This window comes from Triticum aestivum, chromosome 4D (assembly GCF_018294505.1).
Source record: "Triticum aestivum cultivar Chinese Spring chromosome 4D, IWGSC CS RefSeq v2.1, whole genome shotgun sequence".
NCBI lineage: Eukaryota > Viridiplantae > Streptophyta > Magnoliopsida > Poales > Poaceae > Triticum > Triticum aestivum.
The window spans coordinates 167,235,030-167,262,531 of NC_057805.1; the positions used below are offsets into that span (position 1 = coordinate 167,235,030).

At 47.0% G+C, this 27,502-nt stretch overlaps 1 protein-coding gene across 1 annotated transcript; it reads left to right on the forward strand.

Annotated features, from left to right (window-relative positions):
- Window positions 1-10,307: 10,307 nt before the first annotated feature.
- LOC123097053 (mannose-6-phosphate isomerase 1) lies at window positions 10,308-15,557 on the forward strand. The gene is made up of 4 exons (XM_044518825.1): window positions 10,308-11,077; window positions 12,248-12,460; window positions 14,242-14,508; window positions 14,911-15,557. The coding sequence occupies exons 1-4, from the start codon at window positions 10,496-10,498 to the stop codon at window positions 15,229-15,231; spliced, it is 1,383 nt and encodes a 460-aa protein (XP_044374760.1). The 5' UTR covers window positions 10,308-10,495; the 3' UTR covers window positions 15,232-15,557.
- Window positions 15,558-27,502: the final 11,945 nt, after the last annotated feature.

Below are 27,502 nucleotides of genomic sequence, written 5' to 3' on the forward strand. Positions count from 1 at the left end.
TCCCCCCGAAGTCAAAACGGTGAACATGATATACGTCACCCATATCCCCAAGAGGGAGCGCAAGCGCGCGCTAAGGGACGTCTATGCGATAGAGCCAGTCGCTCCAAAACTCAACCCATGGTCAGCCTGTCCGATCACCTTCGATCGCAGGGACCATCCGACCAGTATCCGTCGCGGAGGATCGGCTGCATTAGTCCTCGATGCAATCATCGACGGATTCCACCTTACGCGAGTCCTCATGGACGGCGGCAGCAGCCTTAACCTGCTCTACTAGGACACAGTCCGCAAGATGGGTATTGATCCGTCAAGAATCAAGCCCACTAAAACTACCTTTAAAGGAGTGATACCCAGTGTAGTGGCCCACTGCACGGGCTCAATCACATTGGAAGTGGTCTACGACTCGTCGGACAACTTCCGCAGCGAAGACGTGATCTTCAACATCGTCCCCTTCCGCAGTGGCTACCATGCACTGCTCGGACGAACCGCGTTCGCTCGTTTCAATGCAGTCCCACACTACGCCTATCTCAAACTTAAGATGCCCGGACCACGCGGTGTTATAACAGTGTATGGAAACATGGAACGCTCCCTCCGCACTGAGGAGCACACCGCGGCCCTGGCAGCGGAAGTACAGGGTGGCCTCATTAAGCCAACTATTACGTCGGCCGCCAAGTCCTCGGACACTGTCACACGAGTCCGGACTACCCCATTGTACGAATGTCCAGCTCGTCAGGAGCTCGATTAGCAATCCAGCCCCCATCACATCCCCTACCGAATTGTGGCATATGTTCCACGCGTACATAATTACGCACTAAAAATACCATGGGAAAGGATGGCGGCACAATAAGGACAATGCCTGCAATACGGCCAGACCCTACCAGGAAACTCACATTCCTCTCCTTCTTCTTTCATTTTATTTTTCTTTCAGGTTCCCTCAAACCACATCACCCTTTCGACGGTACCAAGGCCTTTTTTCCGTGGTCTTTTATGAAAACACCGGTCGATGATCCTCTCGAAGGACAATACACCAAGGAGAAAAGCAGCATAGACGCGTGCCAGAGTACCTAAAGGATCCTTAAAGATCACCTCCTCCGCTTTTAGGACGCACGCATGGTTTCCCCTTGTGTTCGGCATGTAAAATAGCCTTGTTGCTTATTGCACTATTTGTATCAATACGTTTTGACGTATCAATCAGACTACAATGGAAATAGTTTTTAGCCCAAACCTACACGGCGTTGGCTTATCTTTTAACATATGTTTCCCTGTTTTTGTCTGATTATCATGTACACCTCGGTATGGCCTAAATTGCCAGGGGCTTTATTAAGCCGCGTACATCTTTTAAATATTAAAACAAAGTCTGAACACTTTCACAAGTGCAATTTGGCGTCCCGAATATAGCATTATATGCGTTGGCTCCGAATCATGTCTTTGTTTAATAGTTGGGTTGCCCGGCTCCTGTGCTTGCTACCCTATGTTCCGTCTGATCGGCTAGGGTAGTAAAGGGAGAACTACTGTGATTGTGTTTCTTGTTCACCCGGACAAACACCTCAGTAGAGAAAGCCGAAAACTGACTGTCATGATGCGGCGAGAGCTGGTCAGCTATTCGTTGACTAAGTATAAATCTCTAGCGATTTTTTCCGCATTATGCGATAGGCCGGCCTCCACCCGGCTGGGTATTCACAGCACCCGAGTTCGGATAATCGAACAATACTAGGGGCTGCGCACGCTCTCCCATTATAAAACTCATATGGCTAAGTGAGGGCGATAAAGCCGCATAGTCCGATTGCCTGGTTCGCCGCACTAACACCTCCTTCACGGACCAGTATGTTGGGTCAAGTGTGTTTAAGTGTTTATTCCGAACACCCCCGTACTACGTACGTGGGGGCTGAAGCCGACGACTGGCCAACTCTCAGATATCATAAACGGCCGCATAGGAGGATATATTTTAAAGTAAAATAAGAAATATATCATATATAAGCCTTGTCTCATGATACAGGATTGGACAACATAGATACATTCACTCAAAAATGATGTCCTTCGAACATTGGCTTTCTACAATGCGGGATCCTTTCAGGACATCATCAAAGTACCACTCTGGCGTTCGGTGCTCTTTGCCAGCGGGTGGTCCCTCGATCGCAAGCTTGACGATGTCCATCTTCACCCATTGCACCTTGACGCAGGCGAAGGCCATCCGCGCTCCTTCAATACAGACCGACCACTTCACGACATCAAGCCGAGGGCAGCCGCTGACTAGCCGCTTGACGAGACCGAAGTAGCTGCTGGGCATGGGTTCGGCGGGCCAAAGACGGATTATCAAATCCCTCATGGCCAATTCAGCCACCCTATGCAGTTCGGTCCATTGCTTCAGCTGATCGCTGAGGGGCACAAGATGCTCTGGCGCAAGGTATTGCGACCATAATAGCTTCTCCGTTGAGCTCCCCTCTTCAGCCCAGAAGAACTCCGCGGCATCAGCAACACTCCGGGGCAGGTCTGCAAACACCCCTGTAGAACTCCAAACCCAGGTTAGAAAGATGTACCTTTTCTTCACAAATTTGCTCTACAGGTTAAAGGCCTTACCCGCCGCAATTTGCCTTGCCTCCTGGATCTCCCGGACAGTGCTTTGGGCTTCGGCCCAGGCTTCTTGTGCACTTTGGAGTGCCTTGGAAAGTTCAGAATTTTGCTCCAAACTCTTGCGCTCTAAGGGCTCGCATTTTCCTATGGCGTCCTTGAGCTCTTGCTGGACTTCCCCCACCCGCGATTCATGTTTGAGGTGGGAGGCTCGTTCCTCCTCTGCCTCCTTCTTGGCCTTTGCCAGCGCACTCTTGAGGGCCTCGACCTCAGACGTGTCAGCTGCAAACATAATTATGAAACTCATTGAGATGCTACATCATAGCCGGCATCGTTACAGACGTGCTTCGGTATTACATACCTTGTGTTTCTTCTAGCTTCCGCCTTAGCTCGGATGCTTCAGCGGCATGGGTAGCCGACGCCTCCTTTGTTGCCTGCTTGTTCAAACAGATATGTGCGTTAGTCTCCCGCATGAGTTATTAGATCCTCTGTTCGGTTTTCTTTCCGAACACCGAACATAGTCTCAGGGGCTACTATCTATACACACGCATTCTTTTAAAAGATACTGTAAAGCACATACCTCAAAGCCTCTTAAAAGGCTGGTGTAGGCTTCGCTCAGTCCACTTTTCGTGGACTGAACCTTTTCAATCACCATACCTATAAGGGTACGATGTTCTTCCACAATGGTGGCGCTTTGAAGCGCTCTCACCAAAGTGTCCGGTGCCTCCGCATTGACAGAGGTCACCGGTATATTAGGCGCGCCCCCCTTCTCGCGAAGAGGGTTGCTCCTCTGACTCTGGAACCGTGTGTGTTTCCGGAATGACATTTGGTTGGGGGCCAAACTGGACATGGCCCCCGTCTCCTGTCTCCATGGGGGTCGGTTCCCCCATGTTCTTGGCAGCCTCCGGCACCTCTCCTTGTCCCGGAAGGGTCCTTTGGTATGACACCTCGGTGTTATCCGCGGCAGTGGGGGAGGAAGCTGGTGGAGGGGAATCTCTCTCCATCATGTTCGTACCCAGCGAATTCCTGGAAGAGGAGGATCACTGGGGAAGGACCTTAACCGGACTGCAGCATACAATTTAAATGCATTACAACTATAAGCCAGAAAATTCGGACATATATATACCTGTGGGTACTTACAATCCAGCCAGGGGCTTCGGCCTGGGGCGCCACTCATTGGCATCCGACTCGGAGTCATCCGTAAGGGAGGTCCTCCCTTTCTTGGACACTTCCGCCGCTAGATCGGCGGAAGCTGCCCTCTGTTGGAAATATGCCCTAGAGGCAATAATAAAATGGTTATTATTATATTTCCTTGTTCATGATAATATTCTATTGTTCATGCTATAATTGTGTTATCCGGAAATCATAATACATGTGTGAATACATAGACCACAACATGTCCCTAGTGAGCCTCTAGTTGACTAGCTCGTTGATCAATAGATGGTTACGGTTTCCTGACCATGGACATTGGATGTCATTGATAACGGGATCACATCATTAGGAGAATGATGTGATGGACAAGACCCAATCCTAAGCATAGCACAAGATCGTGTAGTTCGTCTGCTAAAGCTTTTCTAATGTCAAGTATCATTTCCTTAGACCATGAGATTGTGCAACTCCCGGATACCGTAGGAATGCTTTGGGTGTGCCAAACGTCACAACGTAACTGGGTGGCTATAAAGGTGCACTACGGGTATCTCCGAAAGTGTTTGTTGGGTTGGCACGAATCGAGACTGGGATTTGTCACTCCGTGTGACTGAGAGGTATCTCTGGGCCCACTCGGTAGGACATCATCATAATGAGCTCAATGTGATCAAGGAGTTGATCATGGGATGATGTGTTACGGACGAGTAAAGAGACTTGCCGGTAACGAGATTGAACAAGGTATAGGAATACCGACGATCGAATCTTGGGCAAGTATCATACCGGTAGACAAAGGGAATTGTGTACGGGATTGATTGAATCCCTGACATCGTGGTTCATCCGATGAGATCATCGTGGAACATGTGGGAGACAACATGGGTATCCAGATCCCGCAGCTGGTTATTGACCGGAGAGATGTCTCGGTCATGTCTACATGCCTCCCGAACCCGTAGGGTCTACACACTTAAGGTTCGATGATGCTAGGGTTATAGGGAAAGTTTGTACGTGGTTACCGAATGTTGTTCGAAGTCCCGGATAAGATCCTGGACGTCACGAGGAGTTCCGGAATGGTCCGGAGGTGAAGATTTATATATGGGAGGTCATCATACGGTCACCGGAAGTATTCGGGGGTTTGTCGGTATTGTACCGGGACCACCGAAGGGGTTCCGGGGGTCCACCGGGAGGGTCCACCTGCCCCGGAGGGCCCTATGGGCTGTATGTGGAAGGGAACCAGCCCCTAAGTGGGCTGGGCGGCATCCCCCCTAGGGCCCATGCGCCTAGGGTTGGGGAGGGAACCCTAAAGGGGGGCCCCTTGGCTTGGGGGGAAGCCCCCTCCCCTTGGCCGCTGCCCCCCTCTAGATCTCATCTAGAGGGGCCGGCCCCCTTCCCCCTTCGCCCTATAAATAGAGGGGTGGAGGGAGGTCAGCCGCACCACATCCAAGGCGCAGCCCTCCCCCTCTCCAACACCTCCTCCTCCTTCCGCGGTGCTTGGCGAAGCCCAGCCGGAGTACCACGTTGTTCCAACACCACCACGCCGTTGTGCTGCTGCTGGAGTTGTCTTCCCCAACCTCTCCCTCTCTCCTTGCTGGATCAAGGCGTGGGAGACGTCACCGGGCTGCACGTGTGTTGAACGCGGAGGCGCCGTTGTTCGGCGCTTAGATTGGAATCAACCGCGATCTGAATCGCTACGAGTACGACTCCTTCATCCGCGTTCTTGTAACGCTTCCGCATCGCGATCTTCAAGGGTATGAAGATGCACTCCCCTCTCTCTCGTTGCTAGTCTCTCCATAGATTGATCTTGGTGATGCGTAGATTTTTTTTAATTTCTACAACGATCCCCAACACCCTCTTCTTCTTCTCCCCCTTGGGTGGGGGATCGCTCTCTTCCTCCTCCTCTTCCTCTTCACCAGGGGAGGAGAGGGTTTCGGTGTATTCGGACACTACGTCTGAGGCACCTTTACGACGGAGGCCACTCTTGGCCTCCTTGCCCTTCTCCTTGGCCTTCTTTTCCGGCGCCTGGTATGGCGCTGGGACTAGCATCCTCGTCAACAGAGGAATAGCTTCGTCTTCGGGCAGCGGAGCCGGACAATGAATCCGTTCCGCTTTCGTGGTCCAGCCCTGCAAAAGAAAATGGAGAGTTTAGTGTGCTCCTTGGGCTCGCAAAGTAATGTTACTAAAGAACTTACGGGGGTCGCAGCGTGGGTGCTGTCGTAGCCGAGGTCTTCGGTTGTCTCCGGCCATGACTTCTGGTTCTTGAAGAGCAGCTTCCACATGTCTTTGTGCTTCGTGCCAAAGAACCGCTGCAGGGTCCGGGGACCGGCCGGGTTGAACTTCCACATGGGCTCTTGACGCGCTTTACAGGGGAGTATCTGGCGGAAGAGCATTACTTGTATCATGCTGGCGAGGCTGGTATTTTTATCTACCATGCTCTTGATGCGCTTCTCCAGCATCGTTAGTGAAAGGATCGAGAAGAGGTGTCTAGAGGGGGGGGGTGAATAGACTCTAAGAAGAAAAGTTGCAGTTTTTAATTTTCTTAAGTTGATGTGGAGTTTTCGCACAAGTTTAAACATTCACAATACATATCAAGCAAGCATGGCAAGAGTATATGAGCAGCGAAAAGTAAAGCATGCAAGTTGCAAGAATGTAAAGGGATGGGATTGGATTGTGCAAACGCAATTGGGAGACACAGAGATTTTTTATCCGTGGTTCCGATAGGTGGTGCTATCGTACATCCACGTTGATGGAGACTTCAACCCACGAAGGGTAACAGTTGCGCGAGTCCACGGAGGGCTCCACCCACGAAGGGTCCACGAAGAAGCAACCTTGTCTATCCCACCATGGTCGTCGCCCACGAAGGACTTGCCTCACTCGGGTAGATATTCACGAAGTAGGCGATCTCCTCGCCCTTACAAACTCCTTGGTTCAACTCCACAATCTTGACGAAGGCTCCCAAGTGACACTTAGCCAATCTAGGAGACACGACTCTCCAAGAAGTAACAAATGGTGTGTTCATGATGAACTCCTTGCTCTTGTGCTTCAAATGGTAGACTCCCCAACACTCAACTCTCTCTCATAGGATTGGATTTGGTGGAAAGATGATTTGAGTGGAAAGCAACTTGGGGAAGGCTAGAGATCAAGATTTATGTGGTTGGAATGGAATATCTTGACCTCAACACAAGTGTAGGTGGTTCTCTCTCAGAAAATGTATGTTGGAAGTGTAGGCATGTTCTGATGGCTCTCTCCACAAATGAAGAGTGGGTGGAGGGGTATATATAGCCTCCACACAAAATCTAACCGTTACACACAATTTACCAAACTCGGTGGGACCGAATAGTTAAACTCGATCAGACCAATTTAGTTCATAATGTGACCGTTAGGGTTTTCGGTGGGACCGACATGTCAACTCGGTGAGACCGATTTCGTTAGCGTTAGGGCATAACGTAATCTCGGTGAGACCGATTACACAAACTCGGTGAGACCGATTTTGGTAATAGACAAACAGAGAGTTGGTCAGGCAAACTCGGTGGGACCGATCCACTCATCTCGGTTGGACCAAAACGTTACGAAGGGGTGACAGAGAGTTTGCATTGCAATCTCAGTGGGACTGATTGCATATTTCGGTGAGACCGAAATTATTGCAAATAGGTAACAGAGAGTTTGCAATCCCATCTCGGTGATACCAATATCCCTATCGGTGCGACCGAATTGATTAGGGTTTCTGGCAGTGGCTATGTCAAGAGAACTCGGTGGCGCCGGATAGAAAGATTCGGTGGGGCCAAGTTTGACTTTTGGTTTGGGACATATGTGGATGTGAGAAAGTGATTGAGGGCTTTGGAGCATATCACTAAGCACTTTGAGCAAGCAAGCCATTAAGCAACGCCTCATCCCCTCTTAATAGTATTGGCTTTCCTATGGACTCAATGTGATCTTGGATCACTAAAATAGAAAATGTAGAGTCCTGAGCTTTGAGCTTGAGCCAATCCTTTGTCCTCAGCAACTTCAAGAGGTTCCACATCCTCTAGCCCATGCCACTCCATTGTTGAACTTATCTGAAACATACTAGGTAGAAGCATTAGTCCAACAAGAGATATGTTGACATTAATTACCAAAACACCCAGGGAGCACTTGTGCTTTCAGTTACCTCATTAGACGACGCCCAGTCCAGGCCCTTGCTGAGTCAGGATGTCAGCCGCATTGGGGGCCCGAACTTGAACTCCATGGGAGCAGCCCATGTGGAGTCACGGGGCTTTGTGACATAGAACCACCCTTGCTGCCATCCCTTCACGGTCTCCACGAAGGTACCCTTGGGCCAAGTGACATTGGGCAGTTTGCTCACCATAGCGCCACCATAATCCGCGTGCTGGCCGTCCACCACTTTCGGCTTCACATTGAAGACCTTGAGCCGTAGGCCGAAGTGGGGGGAAACACGGAGGAAGGCCTCGCATACGACGATGAACGCCGAAATATTGAGGAAAGAATTCGGTGCTAGATCATGAAAATCTAACCCATAGTAGAACATGAGGCTGCGGACGAAAGGACGAAGGGGAAACCCCAGTCCGCGAAGAAAATGAGGGATGAACACTACCCTCTCACTGGGCTTTGGAGTGGGGATGATCTGCTTTTTGGCTGGAAGCCGGTGGGTGATTTCCTTGGCCAGATACCCCGCTTCCCGGAGTTCCTTGATGTTTTTCTCCGTGACGGAGGAGGCCATCCACTTGCCATGCGCTCCGGATCCGGACATGGCTGGAGTACTTTCTGGGAACGGAGTGATCGAAGCTTGAGCGCTGGAGCTTGAGGGCGGATGGACTGAGGAAGGGGAAGGCATGGGGTAAAAGGGGGAATCTTATCTCCTTATAAAGGAAGTAAATACCATGCGTCCCCCACGAGCCTTAAAAGCTCGCCTATTTTCAAGGGGTCGTGCGAAACGGCACGGTTGGGTTCCCCATACCCGCATTGATGAGAATCCCATAATAAGGGGGCACGATCTCTGCCTTGACAAGACGTGTCGTCGGTGGTTGCATCTCGAAACGCGAAACAGGAGGCCGAAAAATGGTTTGAAATAATAGAATGGCCGGACATAACGTCTCACCAGTGAAATCTTCGGAGGACAGAACTTATCTGTATTCTAATTCAGGGGTATGACTGTTGTACAGAGCCGGATATAGTACTGATGATCAACTGCTTTGAAGAATTCGGAGGAGGAACCCGCCTTGCAACGCCGAAGACAATATGCGCGTCGGACACATCGTCACTGAAGACTGGTTCAGGGGCTACTGAGGGAGTCCTGGATTATGGGGTCCTCGGGTGTCCGGGCTACGTGATGTGGGCCGGACAGGTGGGCCATGAAGATACGAGATAAAAGGCCTTCCCTCGTGTCCGGATGGGACTCTCCTTGGCGTGGAAGGCAAGCTTAGCGTGCGGATATGAATATTCCTCTCTCTGAACTGACTCTTTACAACCCTAGCCCCCTCCGGTGTCTATATAAACCGGAGGGTTTAGTCCATAGAGACACAATCATAATCATACAGGCTAGACATCTAGGGTTTAGCCATTACGATCTCGAGATAGATCAACTCTTGTAACCCCATATTCATCCAAGATAATCAAGAAGGAAGTAGGGTATTACCCCCATCAAGAGGGCCCGAACCTGGGTAAACATCGTGTCCCTGTCTCCTGTTACCTTCGATCCTCAGACGCACAGTTCGGACCCCTACCTGAGATCCGCCGGTTTTGACACCGACAGTGGGGCCCACACACCAGCCCCTCCCAACCTTATCCATCCCAGGACCCTACCGCCAGGGCCCCTGACGGTAGGTTCCAATAGCCTACCGCCAGGATATGTGGCGGTAGGGCCCTTTTTCATGTCAGCTGCAGCTGACGGCCGTCAGGCGCCGTCACGTTGCCTATCGCCAGGTGCCCCGACGGTAGGATGTGGGGCTACCGCCAGCACCCATGGCGGTAGGCAAAAGGGTCAAATCCCGAAATTTGTTGACACGGGGTTAGTTCCTGAAATTATACCAGAAAAGGGTCAAAACACGAAATTCAGGGGGAGGCGTTTTGGCTCCCAGGTGCATTTGCACTCGGATGAACAGTACCCCGAAAAAATAAATTAAATGTTTTCAAAAAATTGTGAAAAAAATTGTAGATGATCATGTTGGTGACACAAACATGCTTGGCAAAATTCATGCGGAATGGAGCAGCGGTTTTTCGTCGGCGAAAAAACAAATTTTGGATGACATTTTGGGGTGACATTTGGTCTTTGATTTGTTTTTTTTTGCGCAAGCCAAAGTGCTTAACCTTTTTGTCTCAAAATTTACAGATCGCATTTGTATGTGACAAAGATGACAAAAACATTTTGTCTCAATTTTTTCGCCATTTGAAAAAATAAAAAATGGCCCCGGGTGCAAATGCACCGGGGAGCCGAATTGATTTTCTGGAAATTCAGCCTCTAGTAGTCACTCACATGTGGTCCTTCCAAACCGGAGACACACTTAGGCTGACTTGCGGGCCCAACGACCGGATCCGCAGCCTTCACACCGCAAACCGAGCCAAACTGCCGCGGTATGGCTTACCATCCTCGCTTGACCCTTTCCGACCTCACCTCTCGCTTTCGCCTCCCGTCGTCGTCGCCTCTTCCTTTCCCCTTTCTTCTTCTTCTTCCCCTCACCGCTTCCGTTCGCATTTCCCTCCATAAAACCCAACCGCGCAACTGCCCACTCGCCCCCCACCCAACGGCCGCGCAGACCAAACCCTCCTCCTTCCCGCCGGCGACGCCCTCGCTGCCTCGATGGCGTCCTCCTCCACCGCCTCCTCCTCCGCCCAATTGGGGCTCGGCCTCGGGCTAGGGTTAGGCGCGATGGGTGGCCTGGGGCTCCTCCTCCCCGCCGACCGCGAACACGACCCGGAGCTGGAGCCGTGCTCTCCCCCCAAGGGCGTCCTACGGCTGCGCGGCGCCGTGCAGCACTACGAGTGGGGCAGCCGCGGGGACGCCTCCCTCGTCGCGCGCCTCGCCGGCGAGACAGAGGAGGGCCGCCCCTGCGCCGAGCTCTGGATGGGCACCCACCCGGCTGCCCCGTCGTCGCTAGCATCCGACGACGGCGGCGCGGTCTCGCTCAGGGAGTGGCTGGCGCGCAACCCCGCTGCGCTCCTCGGCCGCGTCGTCACCGCGCGCTGGGACGGCGACCTCCCCTTCCTATTCAAGGTGCTGTCGGTGGCGAAGCCGCTCTCCATCCAGGCGCATCCGGACAGGGAGCTCGCCAGGGCGCTCCACGCGCTGCGCCCTACCACGTACCGCGACGCCAACCACAAGCCTGAAATGGCCGTTGCCGTCACCGAGTTCCGCGCCCTCTGCGGCTTCGTCAGCGTCCAGGTTTGTGCCCCTGCATTCCTTGCGTGCACGCACTGTTGAATCGCTTCTGTGTTGAATGGCCGATTCATTTCCATTTACGCTGATCTGCGATTGTTCTAATGGTTTGGTTGACCTGGAATTATTAATAGGGTCAGCTGATGCGTTGAGTTAGTTACTTAGCGAAGTTTGATGCGGTAGGTGGATTGTTTATTCGACGTGGCAAGCAGATTCCCAATATGATTCCTGATGGGTTGGTGGGATGAGCTGACCAATGTCAAAATACCAAGTGGGGTGTGGATCTGGCTGCTAACGAGTTTGATAATAATAATAGAGATTTGTAACTGTAGAATAGTGTAATTGCTCACTGACAGCCCAACGATCAAGGTCTGATTATTCGCCAAAGTACCATCTGCATTTATGTGAGCAACCCTTGTTTCTTTTTTAGAAATTTTGTCAGAAGAAGAGTTTAAAAACAGAGTATGAACATGCTGGCAAATCACTTGCCTTCCATGAGGTACCGTGGTCCTTGTTCAGAAGATAGTGATGGCGTCCAGCAAGTTGTCCTGGATATCCCTCGGCGGCATTGGCATCTTAATTGTTGGCCCCATGCACACATTCTGTCCAAATCACATCCAGCGATGTGGTTGGAAAAGTTCGCTGGTTAGGTAGGTGGCAGGAAATTTATGGATAGTCAAAGCCGCTGTGCAATTGGCGTTGCCTGATGTTTGTTCGACTGAATTTGCTATGTGGCAATAGTTTTTTTATTGCATACCAGATGGGTAAATAAGGGTTATTAGGACTCTTGTAAAATATTTACGGTGAAGTTTAGATTCTTGTTGGCTAAATGGTTAGTGTAGCTAAAGTATTGTAAGAGGCACTCCTCTTTTCTTGACTAATGATTAGATACGTACATTTAGGGAGGGAAGTATGGAGCAGAGAAACCTTTGCTATATTCATTTTGGAAGAACTATCCTGTTTTGTAGAAAGTACAGTTTGCCTCTTTTTAGATACTTCAAATTCTATCTTGCATTGGTTATATTCTTCCAAAAAGGATGCATTGTTCCAGATAGCGCAAACACTCGGTTGTTGAAAATGTGGGCTATGTTATTGACTATGAGCTTTTGGAACTGTAAGAAATTAACAGTCGATCATTTTAGAATCAAGTACTGATTTATTCATACTGTGGTCCAGGAGCTCAAGGATGTTTTGAGGACTGTACCTGAGGTTCGAATGTTAGTTGGCAAAGAAGATGTTGTGAAGCTTATGACTGCCAAAGAGCACGATGGAGGTATTGGAGTAAGGTCATATCTGCAATCAGCTTTTACTAAGCTAATGGCAACAAGCAAAGAAGCAGTTGCTGAAGCAATTTCCAAATTAAGGAGTCGCTTGAATGGGGAGATAAAGGTAAATATCTTTGCTGGGTTATTGCCATAGACAATTTCATGTTCATTTGAATTACCTATGATTGTGTTCACTGGGAGGTTGATGTCAGTATCTCTCATTTCCTAGTGCTCTAGTATCTGCAATTGTTTTGTCCATGTTTGTGTATCAACCATAAGCAGCTCCTCCATTTTTTATTTTCTTTCTAAACAATGGTGGAAGTGAAAGTCATAGGAAATGTCTAGGAAAAGCATAGTTGAATGCTGCCTACCAGAGAGTCATGTAGGTCAATCTTGTCGTAGATGACACAGTAATTTTTTGAGACCTACACTTGGCTATTCAATGCTTTCTTACAGTTCCAGTGTCTAAAAATTATTTTAGGCCAACTGTACAGTATAAAAAATATAGTAAATATGAGTAACTGATTTCATTTTTCTATGATATGTCTTTATATATGAAAATTGGTTATTTATGATGTAAGATGATCCCTGTTAAGCATCCATGGCTGAATGGTTAAAGCGACCAACTCATAATTGGTAAATTATTGGTTCAATTCCTGCTGGATGCACACGAACGGGAACGTTCCATAAGTCTATTGAAACTGACTCTCTATCCATGGAATCTCATCCATCATCCATACATAACAAATTGGTATGGTATATTCATACCATAACATAAGAACAATAAGAACTCAAATTCTTATCGACACTGGAACTCAGAGCATAGGAGGGAAAGTAAATTTATGGATGGAATCAAATATGCAGTATTTACAGGAACAAGTCTTGGGAAAGAGTCAATATACTTTTAGTGTTGAATCGGGTTTTACTAAGACAGAAGTAAAACATTGGGTCGAACTCTTCTTTGGTGTAAGGTGGTAGCTGTGAATAGCTGTCGACTACCTGGAAAAGGTAGAAGAATAGATCTGAATTTGAATTGTTACTTACTTGTCCTTGAAGACTGTGCACGTATAAACTATGTATGTGCTATGCTATAAATAAGTAAACATGAATTTCGATAGCTGCTTGAGAGTAACATCTCAATGCGCTGAAGGGAATGCATAAGTACCAATATTTATGGAGCTGCCCTGGTGGGAGTAGGATTGCTATAACTACGCACTAGTGTAGTTGATGGTTGTCTGGGTATAATTGAGTTTGCTCTAGGATCCTACCTATGGAATACGTAGACACCAAGCAGCATTCATTTCAACTCAAAAAGATTCTGGAAGTATTAAGCTGGGTATTTAATTTGGAAGGTGATGGTTGTGAATATTAACGATGGGACAATCAAGCTAACTAGGTAGTAATCATCGTTTGGTTGTAGCCACCAAAGCGATATCACTGCTTGCTGAAGCTAATTATTCAGTTATATCGTAGTGGGCAGCCAGCATCATCTGGTAATGCATGTCCCAAGTATTCAGTACAAATTAGGTTGTTGAAAATCTCGCTAAGATACATGCAAGTAGACTGTTAACTTCTGCACTGCTGCTTTCCCTGTGGAGGAGTTTTCCTAATTGAAAATTTTATGAAGTTTTACTTTGCATACATGGAGCCACCATATAATCTGAAAACTATTGCAAGCATAAGATATCTTTGTTATTGGTGTCTTTGTTCTTTTCCTCACAGCACATTGATTCATTTTGTGCTACTTTCATTTTGCTGTCTTGTGTTACTTGAGTCAGGATCATCACACCATTAGGAATATACATATGCAGCTATTGCTGGTTTGAAGAAAAGAGTCAATATGTTTTGGAAAACCTAGTATTTGTAATTCAACTATTTGCACTGATAATGTCTTCTCCCATTCAGATTAGAACCTTTACAGAGAAGGAGCAACTAGTTTTATCACTAGAGCAGCAGTACCCAGGAGATGTTGGCGTTTTATCAGCATTTTTCTTTAACTATGTTAAGCTCAGACCTGGTGAAGCACTTTACATTGGTGCCAACGAACCACATGCATATCTATCAGGAGAGTGTGTTGAATGTATGGCTACCTCAGACAATGTAATTCGTGCTGGTCTGACTCCTAAGTACAAAGATGTCCAAACTCTTTGCTCCATGCTGACATACAAGCAGGTTTGTTTTTTTGTGTTCCTTTCATTTGTACGTCTAGTGTCCTGTTTATAATCTCAATTCTTTTGGCATGCGGTTTCTTTATTTGCCATATTGTGTTCATTTTTGTCAGCATGCAGCTTAGCATCATCTATCGGCAGTCAATAGTGTTTCTGATTATTTTTTGCTGCAGGTTAATTGTAATTGGTTATTTTGTTACATGCTAGTGTGCTAAAATCGGTTGTTTGTAACATAATTTAGCAATTAGAAGTGGTTTTTGAGAACATTTGGAGTTTGATCACATTGAGAAACTTTGGCTGGAATAACCGATGGGCCAATGAGGCTTTTACATATGTTGCTTAAATATTCTCTAAAACACTATGCTTTATTCCCTTAAGTAATACACATTTGATCTTGTGCATGCAGATGTTCCCCGAAATTTTGCAAGGTGTTCTGGTTCAGCCATATGTAATTCGTTATACACCCCCATTCGATGAGTTTGAAGTTGATCGCTACTTACTACCTCAAGGTGAATCGGTTACCATGTTACCAGTGCCTGGCCCATCCATCTTCCTCGTCATGACTGGGGAGGGCGAGATCCAGGCTGATGGCATGCCTGACGAAGGAGTAGCAAAAGAAGGGGATGTTTTCTTTGTGCCGGCACGCACGGAGGTGAAGCTTCACGCTTCTGGCCCTGGGTGCTTGCAGCTGTACAGAGCCGGAGTAAACAGCAGATTCTTCTGTTGACATGGATAACCCTGCAGATGGGTAATTTCAAGGGCCATGGTTGTTCCAAGAGGGATCATCCGGTGTTCGCACTACGTTACCAGGTTTTTACATGCACATCAAGAATACTGAACTTGTTGTAAGGTTAGTTAGCCAAAGTTTATCATAGTGTATAGGCAAGTCGTGAGTTGAGTCCATTCGTTCATATCTTAATCATGTTTACGTATTCATAGGCATCTAATTTTCAGTAAGCTGGGATGAGAAAATGCAGTCTGTAGTTGAGCTTCAACTATATGTGTACATGGAAATTGGGAAGGAAAATGAATGCCTCGTTATCTCGTGCTTAATAGTGTTTGAAAACGTTTCGTGCATGTGTTTGGTCCCAAGAGAGGTCTTTCCCTGCCTCATTGTAAAGGACCGATCTAGTAGATCTCACGAGCAAGTAATAGTTGGGAGGAGGGAGAGGGATAAGAAGGACGATGAAGGAGGACAGCTTCTCGCTTCGCTCGTTTCAGTAACTAGTAATGGTGTACGTGCAACACGTCCAATTCAATTGTACATTGGGGAGCTTTATGCCGTCGTTTTTCACTCTGATTACTCTCTTCTTTCGCTACACGGATGATGCCCAAGGTTTGGCCTTGTTCAAAGGCATGAATCTATTTACTGATCTGTTACAGGGTGCGCTTGCAAGGGGCAACCGAGCAGCGGTTAGAAAAAATGTTCATGAAAAAGTGTGTTCGCACGTGAATGCAAGGGGCAACCGAGCAGCGGTTAGAAAAAATGTTCATGAAAAAGTGTGTTCGAACATGAACATGTCACGTGTACCCTTGAATTGAAGATGATGAATCGCAGCTCACATTGAAGGAGTCTTACTAGAAACGCGATTCGCAAGACAATCGGAGAGAACTTTTGAAGACCCGAAACTTCACACGCTCGAAAAGGACCCCGTTGGGAAGTGCGGCGGCTATGGGCTGCCCTAGGTCGGTCAAGCCGCACCTAGAGCTTCGGGATTCGCAGCGCTCGAACATGAAGAACGAGGGAGGGACAAAACGTTGATGAAAAAAAGGTAGATGCGTTGCGATTGTGTGTTGTTCAATCGACCGTCACCTCTTGTCTATATAAGAGGCTTGTCTATATAAGAGGCGGATGTACTTCCCGTAAAGAAAGGACTTGCCTTACTGTCCAAATCATAAAAAGCTAACCAAACACGGACTGTTCACGATCTCTGGCCCAGATGTCCGGCTAGAGGCCCGGATGATGTGACTAAGCCCAGATTTCTGACAATAGCACATTGATCAGGCTGTAATTTTTGCATACAACCTTGGATTAAGATGATTTTATATCAAAATCAACCATTTTGACGAGACACACAACTTTGATGTTGAACACTTTTTGTTTTTAGGTCAGCTTGAGGGGGTTTACGGCTGTTTTCTAAGTTTGCAGCAGAATCTTTTTTGTTCGGACGTCCGAACTCTTGCCCGGATCGTTCGGCCTCCACCCAGATCATCCGGGACTCCTTCCAGATGATCCGGCTCCACGTTCAACCTTCTGTTGCCCTTCTCGGATGAAGCCCATACGTCTAGGTCGTTCGTCCGGGCACCGGCCGGATGATCCGGATCCCGGCCCAGATGATCTGGCCTAACACTACTGCGGTGACAGTTTTGGCTGTATCTTTTGCATACGACCTTGGATTAAGATGGTTTTATATCAAAATCATATTTTTTTACAAGACAAAGAACTTCGCTGTTGAAACTTTTTTCATCCGAGGCCATCTTAATTGAGCTTTTGGCCATGCAAAAATCTGGTGTCAACACATTGGGGAGCTTTATGCGTCATTTTCCACTTTGATTACTCTCTTCTTTCGCTACACAGATGTTGGCTAAGGTTTTGCCTTGTTAAAAGGAATGAATATATTTACTGATCTGTTACAGGGTGCGTCGCTTGCAAGGGGCAACTGAGCCACAGTTAGAAAAAATGTTCACGAAAAAGTGTGTTCGCACACGAACACGTCACGTCTACCCTCGATGCCGGGGGTGATGCGCCCTGTTCACCACAACCAGAGAGAACTTTTGAAGACCCGAAACCCCACACGCCTGGGAGGGACTCTGTTGGGGAGTGCGGCGGCTATGGGCTACCCTAAGTCGGTCAAGCCGCCATGAGAGCCTCGGGATTCGCAGCTCTCCAACATGAAGAATCATGAAGAACGAGGGAGGGACAAAACGTAGATGAAAAAAAAATGGTAGATGCGTTGCGATTGTGTGTTGTTCAATCGGCGGTCGTCTCCTGTCTATATAAGGGGCGGATGGACTTCCCGTACAAGAAAAGGACTTGCCTTGTTGTCCAAATCATAAAAAACTAACCAACACGGACTTTTCACGATCTCTGGCCCGGATGTCCGGCTGGAGGCTCGGATGATGCGGCCAAGCCAAGATTTTTGACAGCAGCATATTGATGAGGCTGTAACTTTTTCATACAACCTTGGATTAAGACGGTTTGCATATCAAAATCAACCATTTTGATGAGACGCATAACTTTGATGTTAAACACTTTTCGATTTGAGATCATCTTGAGGTGGGTTTCGGCTGTTTTATAAAGTCCGCTGCAGGAAAAAAATGTCCGAACGTCCAACCCGGATCACCCGGGACTCCTTCCAGATGTTCCGGCTTCGCGTTCAAACTTCTGTTGCCCTTCTCGGATGAAGCCCGTACGTCCGGGTCGTTCGTCTGGGCTCCAGCCGAATGATCCAACCAAACACTGTTGCAACGCATAGTTTTGGCCGTATCATTTGCATACGACCTTGGATTAAGACGATTTTTATATCAAAATCATCCGAGTTGTTCCAGTCAGTCCCACCGAGATTCCTAACGTCCATATTTTGAACTGAATCGGTCTCACCGAGTTCTTCTATTCGGTCTGACCGAGTTGGGTCAAATGTGTGTAACGGTTGGATTTTGTGTGGAGGCTATATATACCCCTCCACCCCCTTCTCCATAAGTGAGAGAGCCATTAGAACGTGCCTACACTTCCAGCTTACATTTTCTGAGAGAGAACCACCTACTCATGTGTTGAGATCAAGACATTCCAATCCTACCACAAGATTCTTGATATCTAGCCTTCCCCAAGTTGCTTTCCACTCAAATCATCTTTCCACCATATCCAAATCTATGAGAGAGAGCTGAGTGTTGGGGAGACTATCATTTGAAGCACAAGAGCAAGGAGTTTATCATCAACAAAACATATTTTACCTTTTGGAGCATGGTGTCTCCTAGATTGGTTAGGTGTCACTTGGGAGCCTCTGACAAGATTGTGGAGTTGAACCAAGAAGTTTGTAAGGCCAAGGATATCGCCTACTTCGTGAAGATCTACCCGAGTGAGGCAAGTCTTTCGTGGGCGATGGCCATGGTGGCATAGACAAAGTTGCTTCTTCGTGGATCCTTCATGGGTGAAGCCCTCCGTGGACTCGCGCAACCGTTACACTTCGTGGGTTGAAGTCTCCATCAACGTGGATGTACGATAGCATGACCTATCGGAACCACGCCAAAAATCTCCGTGTCATCATTGTGTTTGCACTCTCCAAAACCTTCCCTTTACTTTCATATGCAAAGTTTTACTTTCCGCTGCTACACTCTTAGAATTACATGCGTAGGTTGATTGCTTGACTTGTGCTAATTGCTAAAATCTGCCCACAACTAAAATTGGGAAAAGGTTAGATTTTTATTTGGTCAAGTAGTCTAATCACCCCCCTCTAGACCTACTTTCGATCCTACAAGTGGTATCAGAGCTTTGGTCTCCATTTTCCTTGATTTCCATAGTTTTGGTGATCATATCCTTGGTTTCACAACCTAGGAGAGTATGTCGTCTAGCGAGGGAAATTACTACCGTAGAGGTCCTTATTTTGATGTTACTAATAGGATGAAAATGCATATTCTTGGTCATAACCCCGCTGTTTTGGGCTATTGTGCGCATTGGCTTGCAAGGTGATTTCTTCGAGGATGGAAAAGAACCGGATCGTGAAGCGTCCGCGGAACAAATGAAGATGCTGCAATACAATGCTCAAGCTTGCGATATTCTCTTCAACGGATTGTGCCCTGAAGAATTTAACAAAATCAACCGCATTGAGAATGCAAAGGAAATTTGTGATACTTTGGTTGATATGAAGGAAGGTACCGAGTCCGTCAAGGAGTCCAAATTGGATGTGCTTCAAAGGCAACTTGACAAGTTCAAGATGAAGGATGGTGAAGGAGTCACTGAGATGTACTCTAGGCTTGCTCTCTCACAAATAAGATTGCCGGCTTAGGAAGCGAAGAGATGACTGACAAATCCATCATCAAGAAGATCCTAAGAGCCTTGGATGGAAAATATGATATTGTGTGCACCTTGATCCAAATGATGCCCAATTACAAAGATCTCAAGCCCACGGAAGTCATTGGTAGAATTGTTGCTCATGAGATGTCACTCAAGGATAAGGAAGAGCTCCACAACAAGTCAAGTGGTGCTTACAAAGCTTCAAGTGATGCTCCTACAACATCAAGTGAGAAACAAGTTTCCAGTGAAGAATTGAGCTTAATGGTGAAGAACTTCAACAAGTTCTACAAGAATAGAAGCAAAGAGAGAAGCTCCAAGTCAAGATCCTACAATGATAAAAGATCTTCTAGTTATGATCATAATTGCTACAATCGTGGAAGACCCGGACACTACTCCAATGAGTGTACGACTCCCTACAAGATAAGAGAAGATTCACCAAAAAGGAGAAGTAAAAGAGATGAATCACCACCAAGAGAGAGAAGGAGTAGAGATGATCGTTATGAACGAAGACCCTCTCGTAGAAGCGAGGATTCGGAAAGGATGGACAAGTCATCAAAGAGCTACACAAGAAGAAGACATCAAGCTCATGTTGGTGAATGGGTATCCGGTTCCGACTCCAACAACTACTCCGAGAGAAGTGATAATCCCCAAGTGTAGGGAATCATCGTAGCAATTTCCAAAGGTGGAAGTGATAAGTATGGAGTGTCGAACCCACAAGGAGCTAAAGGTAAGATCAATATTCTCTCAAGCCCTATCTGCCACTGATACGACTCTACGTACACCGAACGTTTGCTTCCAACTAGAAACGAGAAATAAAACTATGTTGTGGGTATGAAGAGGATAACTTTGTATGATATCGGAGAGCTAAAATATAAAAGTAGGTGCTGTTATCATGAAGTTAGAATATATTACTAAATATTATAAATAGCGAGTGTGGAATAATGGTGGATCGGTGTGCGGAATTGTCCTAGGCAATTGTTAACAAGACCAATAGTCGTCATTGCAATTTCATATGAGGGAGAGGCATAAGCTAACATACTTTCTCTACTTGGATCATATGCACTTATGATTGGAACTCTAGCAAGCATCCGCAACTACTAAAGATCATTAAGTGTAACACCCACGATGCGGCTATATCTCCCACGTGTCGAGGCACGACTTAGAGGTATAACCGCATTGTGGTTTTGTCGCAAGAAGGGTCATCTTCACACAATCCCATGTAATGAACAAGAATGGGATAAAGAGTTGGCTTAAAATCGCCACTTCACACAATACATGAATAAGTCATACATCATTCAAGATACACACATAGGTCCGACTACGGAACCAAAAGAAAAGAAGACAACCCAACTGCTAGATCCCTGATCGTCCCAACTGGGCTCCACTACTGATCAACAAGAAAAGAACAACACAACGAACAAGATCTTCATCGGGCTCCCACTTGAGCTCAGTTGCGTCACCTGCACTGGTATCATCGGCACCTGCAACTGTTTTGGAAGTATCTGTGAGTCACGAGGACTCAGCAATCTCACACCCGCGAGATCAAGACTATTTAAGCTTAAAGGAAAAGGATGGGGTAATGAGGTGGAGCTGCAGCAAGCACTAGCATATATGGTGGCTAACATACGCAAATAAGAGCGAGAAGAGAAGCAACGGAACGGTCGTGAACTAGCAATGATCAAGAAGTGATCCTGAACTCCTACTTACGTCAAACATAACCCAGAAACCGTGTTCACTTCCCGGACTCTGCCGAGAAGAGACCATCACGGCTACACACGCGGTTGATGCGTTTTAATTAAGGTCAAGTGTCAAGTTCTCTACAACCGGATATTAACAAATTCCCATCTGCCTCATAACCGCGGGCACGACTTTCGAAAGATAATACCCTGCAGGGGTGTCCCAACTTAGCCCATTATAAGCTCTCATGGTCAACGAAGGATAAACCTTCTCCCGGAAAGACCCGATCAGTCTCGGAATCCCGGTTTACAAGACATTTCGACAATGGTAAAACAAGACCAGCAAAGCCGCCCGAATGTGCCGACAAATCCCGATAGGAGCTGCACATATCTCGTTCTCAGGGCACACCGGATTGTCCAAGCTTCCGGTAGGCCAGCCCAGAGTTGCCCCTGGTGGCCACCGGCGACTGACGGGTTGGACCAACACTCAGAGGAGCACTGCCCCGGGGGTTTAAAATAAAGATGACCCTTGATTCTGCAGAACCCAAGGGAAAAGGCTTAGGTAGGCAAATGGTAAAACCAAGGTTGGGCCTTGCTGGAGGTGTTTTATTCAAAGCGAACTGTCAAGGGGGTCCCATAAATCACCCAACCGCGTAAGGAACGCAAAATCAAGGAACATAACACCGGTATGACGGAAACTAGGGCGGCAAGAGTGGAACAAAACACCAGGCATAAGGCTGAGCCTTCCACCCTTTACCAAGTATATAGATGCATTAATTAAATAAGAGATATTGTGATATCCCAGCATAAACATAATCCAACATGGAGCAATCTTCATCTTCACCTGCAACTAGCAACGCTATAAGAAGGGGCTGAGCAAAGCGGTAACATAGCCAAACAACGGTTTGCTAGGAAGGGTGAAAAGGTTAGGGGCTGACATGGCAGTATGGGAGGCATGATATAGCAAGTGGTAGGTAGTGCAGCATAGCAATAGAACGAGCAACTAGCAAAGCAAAGATAGAAGTGATTTCGAGGGGTGGTCATCTTGCCTGAGACCCCGCAAGGAAGAAGAACGAGTCCATGAAGAAGACAAGCGGACGGAGTCGAACGAATCCTCACAACTCCGGAACGAAACCGAAGCTAACGAGAGAAGCAACCCGGAAAGAAACAAACAACATAGTAAACAACCACCACATACACATGGCATGATGCAAAACAAATATGATGCATGTCCGGTTTAATGAGGCATGGCATGGCAAAGTGCAACAAACAACACTACAAATTAAGTGGAGCTCAATATGCAACGAGTTGCATATTGACGAAACACCACATCAATTATTTAGTTCTCTCTCGTTATGTACCCAACAATGTTAAATGTTGTTAACCATGGCAAGAGGTGAAGCATAAGGAAACTACCTATTTAAGCAAGTTAAATGAGGCCGGTAACAAACAACAACAATTCCGGAAAATCCTCATGTCCATATATTGGGATTGGTACTGTTCTGCCATAAATGCAATTTTAATATTGTTAAACAGCAAAATGAAGTGCACCATGTTAATCTATGCATTTTTCTACCCCATTTACATATGAAGTTTATTAAAATCCGAGTTACGGTTATTTAGTTATGAATTAAAGCATTTTAGCATGGCATTATGCAAAATAAACACAAACAGCACGTTAAACATTTTATCATGGGATGAAAGTGGCATATTATTAATCTACACAAAATTCTAAGTGTTTTTCATATATAGTTTGTTTTAATCCGATGCACGGTTGTGGAGTTATTAAATGCATGAAGAACATGGGTTTTTCTGCAAAACAGCAACTACTCAGTTAATTAGCAAATTCGTCCATGAAAAAAAACAATGTCTCGGGCCAAAACTGGCTAGCCCAACAGTGCACAGTGGGGGTTAGGGCGGCTGCTCACAGTGGGCTGGCAGAGCTGGGTTCGCGCGGATGGGCCGAGGGGAGGCTGGGCCTTGGCGCTGTGGATGAGGCCCAAGCGCGTGGAGTGAAAGCGGTCAACGCGTGAGGCGCGCATGCGGGCGGATCGAGCAGGCAGCAGCGCTGCTCGTCCTCCTTGGCCGAGGACCAGGCGAAACAGGGGATGACGGGCGGACTTGGCGCGGAGGAAGGAGGTCCGGCGGGGGCGCGGGTCTCCAGGGCGTCGGATCCGGCCGGGGGGGGGGAGCCCATCTCTGATGATGGTGGCGCCGGCTGGTGCTCCTGTTCGAGGCAAGGACAGAGAGAGAGATATTCAGAGAACCAGAACGGAAAGGGGAAGAAGAGAGAAGGCGAGGGCGACGGGCGCGCGATGGCCTGAGGAGAACCCACGGTTCGGCAGCGAGGAGGCCAGGAAAAGAGCGGGTCCGGCGGCATCGGATCAAGGCGGAGATGAAGTGGGGCGGCCGCGCGGACGGACGGCAGCGGAGGCAGGAGCTCCATGGGCGGCGGCACTGGGTTGCTGCGGAGGAAGGCGGCTGTGGCGAGGCGCACCGGCGACGGGGCGGCGGCGAAGGTCGGCGCCGGAGTTGGAGAGGAGGCGGGCGGCTCGGCGGAAGACGGGGAGGCGCGGGGAGCAGAGGGGCGGCCTGGAGTCGAGGTCATGGTCACGGAAGCCTCGGGCGAGCTCCTCTCGCGCTCGAGGATGGAGGCTGCTGCCTCGGTCCTATCCGGATCGAGCGGGCTGGCTGGATCCGTGCAGGGGCCCGAGGAAGGAGATGGCCAAGGCGCTCGGAGCAGAGGAGGCGCTTGGGACAGGAGCTGGCTGCGGGAGGAGCGAGAGAGGAGGAGCTCCTCTGGTTGGCCGGGTGGATCGAGGGGAGGCCTCGGGTGCCAGTTGGTTAGGAGAGAGGATCAGGAGGGATCCCGAGGAGGAAGATTGGACAAAGTGGCGGCGGCGGGCACGAAATGGATGGATGGGACAGGATCCCTAGTATCTAGGGTTGCCCACTATTTATATAGGTAGGGGATAGCTTAGGGGTATCCGGTCCCTCCGTTCATCATCGGACGGTCCGGGAAAATTAGGTTAGGGAGCTCAATTAAGAAAACGGAGATGTTTTGTAGATGTTTGGGGATGATTTGTATGCAACGGTGATGACTGAACGGTTCGAGTTCGGGACAGTTTCGGAAGCGCACACGAGGGGCTCGGTGGTTGTGCAGAGAGGGTCAAACGGTCAGACAAGAGAGAATTGAAAATCCGGTTAGACTCAGAATGGTCAACGAACGCAACAGAGAAAAGCGAGGAGCGGCAACTACGAGCGGATGCAAGTTTTAAAAACAACGACGGCAACGAGGTGCCGACGCAATGCGGATGATGCGATGATGAATGCAACAAACAAATAAATACACACAACGATAACGAAAAAGATGGAAGGCGTCTGGAGCATCGGTCTCGGGGCGTTACAACACTGCACCACTACAAGAGGATCTCGTCCCGAGATCTAGGATTGCACCGGAGAGAAACGGAAGAGGAAGAGAAGAGGTAAAACTAAGTTGCTTCATTGACAAAAGAGTGAAACCAAAGAACCTTGAGAGGTTGAACAAATCGAAAGAAATGACACAACGGAGATAAGTGAATTGAGAGCACTCCGTAGTAAACGGAAAACAAGGAACACCATGTGAACTTTGGAGTTTGCAAAGCTATGAATGACGAGAACAATGGACGAGAAATACATGCAAGCACTTCGGTTGAAACGAGATGTACAAGGAACGATAATGATCAAATACGATAACGCTCCGGTTGGAAAATGGAAGGGGGGGGGGTACAATATGGACTTGGCAAAATGAAAGCACTTGGATGAGACTCCGGTTAGAAGAGGAATGATAGACACCAACACTCCGGTTAAAACAAGATAAAGAAGGAATGAGAATGATATAATTTGGGCAGCAATCCGACTGAAAATGGAAGGAATTGAACATGATCTTGACAAGATGAGAGGATACTCGATGAAATTAACAACACACTGCCTCCGGGACTAAAGAAAGAATGGCACAAGGGGTAAGAAAGATTTCAGACAACACTCCGGTTGAGAAGGGAGGCAAAACTTGCCAGAATGGGAAGAACTTGAAAAGAGGGCACGGCACTCCGGTTGGAAATTGATAAGCACGAAAAGAACACAGTCCTCACAAACCGAGAAGATGAGTGAAGAGAGCAACATCACAATGCCTCCGAAAGAAAAATAGAAGATAGATCATTGGAATAAAGAATGGAGAAGAAAATGACAACTTCCACCACAAATGAGCTTGGAAAGCATCCTTCCAAGAAGGTTATAACGGAGTTGTTTGGAAAACCCAACAACAAAAGAACAAGCTAGTAGTGGGCTTATGGACCACATCTCAAAATTATGAGGTGACGAACGGCCACTAAAGGAAGCCAATGGTTTGAGTGAGAGCACCAAGGTGATGAAAAGCTTTTTTCACCAAGAGGATAGGAGAAAACTTGGATCATTGATAAGCACCACAAATAGCTACATTCCTTAGGGAAGGCTTTAGGTGAAACATGACACAAGATAACTCCAACAAAGAGATTGGTGGATTTAAAATATCTCATTCTTGACAATCATGTGAAACAAGAAACGCGAACTCAAATTGTCAAGAATGACATAACACCACCTCAAAATATAGGGTAGAACGAATTGCACTTTAGAATGCAAGATGAAAAATGCTTGAACTCCGCAAAAACAAAACATGTGTTGAGCACCATGTTCTTTTTTTAGAGTATAGCTTGACGGATCTTAACTTCGAGAAAATCTTGAAGAACAATTGAAGAATGAAAAGAATCCCTGAAGAACCACCATGTAGAGCCTCCATGAAGAACTCCGGTAATAAAAGAATGATCAAACAAAATGGAAAGTTGAAAAGAACTCCAGGAGAAGCCTTGCAATGATTAGATGAAGCTTTGAAATGATATAACCGAGAAAACTTGGAACTCCGGAAAGAAAAGATGAACAACTTGGAGCCGAGAATTTTATATCATGAACGAACTCCAAAAGCAAGGATTAAACACTTGGATGAAACAAGAATAAGAATTACATTATGCTCATCCTTCACCAATTAATTGATGACAAGCAATGGATTTTTCATACTACTTATCCCCGTAGAAAGGATTAAGATAGACATAGCGCAAACTTGGGAAGGTCTTCATCGAACCACCGGTAGGATTGAAACAACGAATAAATTGATATGATAACGAAGGAAGAGAAATCTTGAACGAACCACCGCGAGAATTGAAAACAATTGAAGAAAAGAGGACGAAACACCGTAAGAATTAAAGAACGCGCGAAAATACTCGAGGGAAATTAGATACAAGAGAACGAATAGATCACGAGCTGACTAGAGGATATTTGAGTGATGCACCGGTATGATTTGGAGAACGAGAGCTGAAAGCTTGAATGAATAATTCTGAGATGATGGGCTCCGGAGAATCAAACCGAAAAGACTTTCTGAAATACTCCGGGTGGGTGAAAAGAATTCTCACAATCAAAACAATTATGAGAGGATGGCATAATCTAGAACTATGAATCTTCAAGAGAACGGATCAAGATTTAGGAGAAATTCTTCTTCGGTCTTCAAATGTGGAGAATGATGATGAGAAACACCACCATGAATTATTGAGGTACTCCGGGATGAAAAATTAGAAAGGTTGAACCAACGATGAAAAGAATTTGAAAGATCTTGGAGAAAGAAATCTGACCGATGTTAAATCATTCTTACGTAAAACTTTGCAATGAATTTGAGAATAACTCCGGAAAGAATTAGAAGAGTTAGGTAAGATCTTGGAAAAAAGACCTGTGGGTTAGGGCCCACTCAAAAGAAACACCGTTGGAAAGATTGCTTGAAAGATAGAATACACCGGTTGAATTAAATGGCTTTAATGAGATAAGAACCTCAAAATAGCTTGAACAGATTGATAATGGAGACACAAATCTTCTGAGATATCTTGTACACTCTGGAACAATTGAATAGCAAGCGGGGAATGATTAAGAGTTGCACCGGCATGAGAAAACATTTGAAACGAGGAAAGGACATGATCGACAAAGCTTGAATTGAATCCACCGGAGAAGAAAAAGAACGAAGAATAATAAACTTGAAGAACATCTTCATGAGAACCACCGGGTAAGAACATTGATTGAAAAGAATGAAGGGACTTCACGTGAATAAAATGGATACTTGGTTAATACATCTGAGTCCTTGAAGAAAGAGGGTGGGAGGGCAGGAAAACAAAGGCAACTTGGGATGAATGAAACAGACATCATTGAGAGAACTTAGAATTGATCTTGTGGATGGGGAGAATGATGGGATCATCTTG

Coding starts and splice junctions, on each gene's coding strand:
- LOC123097053 (XM_044518825.1), top strand. CDS start 10,496: ATGGCGTCCTCCTCCACCGCCTCCTCCTCCGCCCAATTGGGGCTCGGC. Junction 11,078..12,247: donor GCGGCTTCGTCAGCGTCCAG/GTTTGTGCCCCT, acceptor ACTGTGGTCCAG/GAGCTCAAGGATGTTTTGAG. Junction 12,461..14,241: donor GCTTGAATGGGGAGATAAAG/GTAAATATCTTT, acceptor TCTCCCATTCAG/ATTAGAACCTTTACAGAGAA.